Source organism: Mus caroli, chromosome X (assembly GCF_900094665.2).
Source record: "Mus caroli chromosome X, CAROLI_EIJ_v1.1, whole genome shotgun sequence".
In the NCBI taxonomy this organism is placed as follows: Eukaryota; Metazoa; Chordata; class Mammalia; order Rodentia; family Muridae; genus Mus; species Mus caroli.
Window position 1 is genome coordinate 70647330 of NC_034589.1, and position 4129 is coordinate 70651458.

Consider the following 4129-nt stretch of genomic DNA (forward strand, 5'->3'; position numbering starts at 1 on the left):
TGAGAGGCTCTACCCAGCCGCTGATTCAGACAGATGTAGAGATCCACAGCCAAATACTCGATTGAAGTCCGGGGACTCTTATGGAAAGGCTGGGGAAGGATTGTGGACATTGAGGGCACAGGAACTCCACAGGAAGACCTAACCTGAACCTCTTAGAGCTCTCAGAGACTGAGCCACCAACCAAAGAACATACACAGGCTGGACTGAGGTCCCCTACACATATGTAACAGATGCACAGCTTGGTCCCCCAACAACTGGAGTGGGGGCTGTCCCTAAAGCTGTAGCCTGAATGTGGAATCCATTCCCCAATAGTGCTGCCTTGTCTGTCCTCAGTGGGAGAGGATGGGCCTAATCCTGCAGAAACTTGATGAGCCAGAATGGGGGAATACTTGGGGGGATTACCCTCTCAGAGGGGAAGGGCAGTTGAAGGGGAGGGAAAGTGGAGGGGAAGAGGGGAGAGCTGTAAGAGGGGACTAGAAGGGGGCAGCATTCGGGATGTAAACAAATTAAAAAATAATTAAAAAATGAATAACCAAACTCATATTTTGTGTAATTAATATATCCTACTTTAAAAGAATTATTAAAAACTGGAGGGAGCAGGGCAGTCATGATGTATGCCTTTAATCCCAGCACCTGGGAGGAAGAGGCAGGTAGATTACTGTGAGTTTGAGGCCAACCTGGTCTACAGAACAAGTTCCAGGACAGCCAGGACTACACAGAGAAACCTTGTCTCAAAAACAACAACAAACCCCAACCAACCAAACAAACAAAAATGGGAGGAACTAAATAGAAACAAATGGCATAATTAAATATATTTTTAAAGCCAGGAATTTCAGGCATTGTGGCATGTGCTTACTTACCTAGGCACTCAAGAAGCTGAGGCAGGAAGATTATTTGGGTCTAAGTATTTGGGGCAGTCTGGCAATATAGTGAAATCTAACATCAAAGGAAAAAACGTGTGTATAGTGGTTCATCCTTGTATCTTCAGAACTCACGAGAACAAGGCAGTGAATTGCTGTGGGTTCAAAGCCAACCTGGCATACATAGTAAGTTGTAGGCCAGCCAGAGCTACATAGCAGTATCTTGTCTCATACACAAAACAAAACACCAAGGAATTGACACAATATTATTTTTAAGATTTAAGAAGTTAAGTTGGGTATGGTGGTACATACCTTTAATCCCAGCACTTGGAAGGCAGAGGCAGGTTGATCTCTGTGAGCTCCAGTCCAGTCTGGTCTACATAGTGAGTTGTGGGCCCAGCCAAGGCATATAGTGGGATACTAGCCCCAAATTATTTTACTTTAATGAAAAATCATTTTATTTGTACAGTTGTTTACCTGAATGTATGTCTGTATACCACATGCATGCCTGGTGCTCATAGAAGCCAGAAAGAGGGTATCAGATATCCTAGAACTGAAGTTACAGGCAGTTGGGAGCCATCATGTAGGTGCTGTGAACTGAACCCAGTTCATCTGAAGAACAGCAAGTGCTCTCTTAACATCTGAACCATCTCTCCAGTCTAAAATAATACAATCTTAATCTCTCTTTCAACAGAGAGGATCTCACTATGTAGCTCTGGCTGACCTGGAACTCACTCTGTAGACCAAACTGTGATCTAACTCAAAGATTCACCTGCTTCTGCCTGCCTAGTGCTGGAATTAAAGCTATGCACCAACAAGCCCAGCTAAAATAACAGTCTTAAGGACACTTTATGGAGAGCCGAGGGCCTAATTTGCAAATAGGTACAACCAGTTTGTAGGATAATATTTTAAAACTTTAATATGATCATGGAATATAACCTAACAAGTCTACTTTTAGCAATTTATGTTAAGAAACATAAAATTTAGAGTGTCTTGCTGTACAAAATCCTCTAATAATAATATCCAGGGCTAGTATTACCAACTCAGAACAGTGCTTGGTTTACAGAAAATATTTAATATACATCCCTGGAATGAATGCTTTTAAACACAAAAAAAGGAAGAGAAAATTATTTTTTTAACTTTTTTGTTTGTTTGTTTTTGAGACAGAGTTTCTCTGTTTAGCCCTGGCTGTCCTGGAACTCACTTTGTAGACCAGGCTGGCCTCTGCCTCCCTAAAGGTGTGTGCCACCACCGCCCGGCTTTTTAAAACTATTATTTGCATTGCATTTATAATACCAGATATATAGAAAACTTTAAAACTTTATTTGTATAGTTAAACCACATGTTATATTCACTATGTTAAAAAATCAGTTCATAAAATATTCCTTATTTTATACTTTGTTGAAGTTTGTATTAATCTATCAAAGGTTCTTAGGATTTGGAGAACAAAGAAACATATTTTCATGTGATTAATCCAGCACCTCCTAAAGCTAATGATGAGAGTCCTGTGTTTTCATGACATTTATTTAAACAGAACTATTGTTTTATAGACTTTGAGAAATACTTAATATATACATTGATATAAATCTCAAAAGGAATGTTGTGGTTTGAAAGAAAATGTCCCCCCCCATAAGGCTGGAGAGATGGCACTGCTGCTCTTCCAGAGGTCCTGAGTTCAATTCCCAGCAACTACATGGTGGCTCACAGCCATCTGTAATGGGACCAGATGCCCTCTTCTGGTGTGTCTGAAGACAGCGACAGTGTACTCACATGCATATAAATATATACATACATAATTTTTTTTTAAAAAAAAGACATACATTCAGTGTTGTTTGTTGTAAAGCTTCACTCGTGGTGGTAAAATGCTAGAAGCAAGGCCAGAGGGATGGCTTGTTGCCAAGTCTCATGGCCTGATTTTAATCTCTGGGATCCACATAGTAGAAGGAAAGAAGAGATTCCTGAAAGTTGTCCTTTGACCTCCACATACAAGCCATGCCACACATGCCATTGTTCCAAATATTAAAAATTAGAAAAAAAAGAAAATGGCCCCCATCGACTCATAGGGAGTGGCACTATTATTAGATGTAGCCTTGTTAGAAGAAGTGTGTCACTGTAGGGGTGGACTTTGAGGTTTCAGATGCTCAAGTCAGGCCCAGAGTCTCTCTTGCTTCCTGCTGCCTTCAGATCCAGATGTAGAATTCTTGGCTCCCTCTCTAGCAACATGTGTCTGTCTGCGTGTCTGGTGTTCTTCCTGCCATAGTGATAATGGACTGAACCTCTGAACTTGTAAGCCAGCCCCAATTAAATATTTCACCCTAATAAAAGTTGCCTTGGTCATGATGTCTCTCCACAGCAATAGAAACTCTAACTAAGACAAGGAGATACATGAAATTGTTAATAGCATATATTTCTAGGCATATAATTCTGAATAGCTTTTCTTTTTTTCTGAGTTTTCAAAAAAATTTTTCTAATAAATTACTTTTGTAATCAAATCTGTAGTAAAGTTATTTATGTTTTTATTATGCATCTTTCAAAAGGAAGAGTTAAAACATGATTTAAGATGGAAAAATCATTTAATCTCATTTTAAGCATATAACACATTCTCCAGCTCGTGAAATCTGTTGAGTCAGATACCACACTTCCCCCATTAAGTCTTCTAGTTCTTCAGTGGACTGGTTCACCCACCAAAAAGCTAAGAAAAGAAGATATTATGGTTACTGTTCAACTGTTTACATTCCTATCCATTCTTTTGGTCTGCGTAATGTTACTATATAATCATATTATCTATTCCAATGTGGTGTATATTATGTGTGTGCGTGCACTTCTGGCACATGTGGATGGTGGTGTATGAACACACATGTATTTGGGAACGAATACTCTTGTGTGAATGCCTATAGAGGCCAGAGCTTGGTATCAGGTGTTTTCTTCAATGATTCTTCAATTTTTTTTATTTGTGTTTATGAATGTGTGTGTGGTGTATGTGTACAAGTTCAAAGTCTAAGTTCAGTGAAGAGGCTTGGTCTAAAAAATAAACCAGAGGGACTGGAGAGATGGTTAAGCTGATAAGTGTTTATTGCTATGCAAGCTTAAGGACCAGAGTTCAGATTCCAGGTCTCATGTAAAAAGACAGGCATAGCCAGGCATGGTGGCACATGCCTTTAATCCCAGCACTCCGGAGGCAGAGGCAGGCGGATTTCTGAGTTTGAGGCCAGCCTGGTCTACAGAGTGAGTTCCAGGACAGCCAGGGCTATACAGAGAAACCCTGTCTT

General features: G+C 40.0%; 1 protein-coding gene across 1 annotated transcript in view; it reads right to left on the reverse strand.

The window, feature by feature from the left end:
- Positions 1–3477: 3477 nt before the first annotated feature.
- Smim9 (small integral membrane protein 9) overlaps positions 3478–4129 on the reverse strand; it is a 15317-nt gene continuing 14665 nt past the window's right edge. Inside the window, exon 3 of the mRNA XM_029473094.1 lies at positions 3478–3552. Within this exon, the coding sequence (XP_029328954.1) occupies positions 3525–3552 (28 nt within the window). The 3' untranslated portion in view covers positions 3478–3524. The remainder of the gene's footprint in view (positions 3553–4129) is intronic.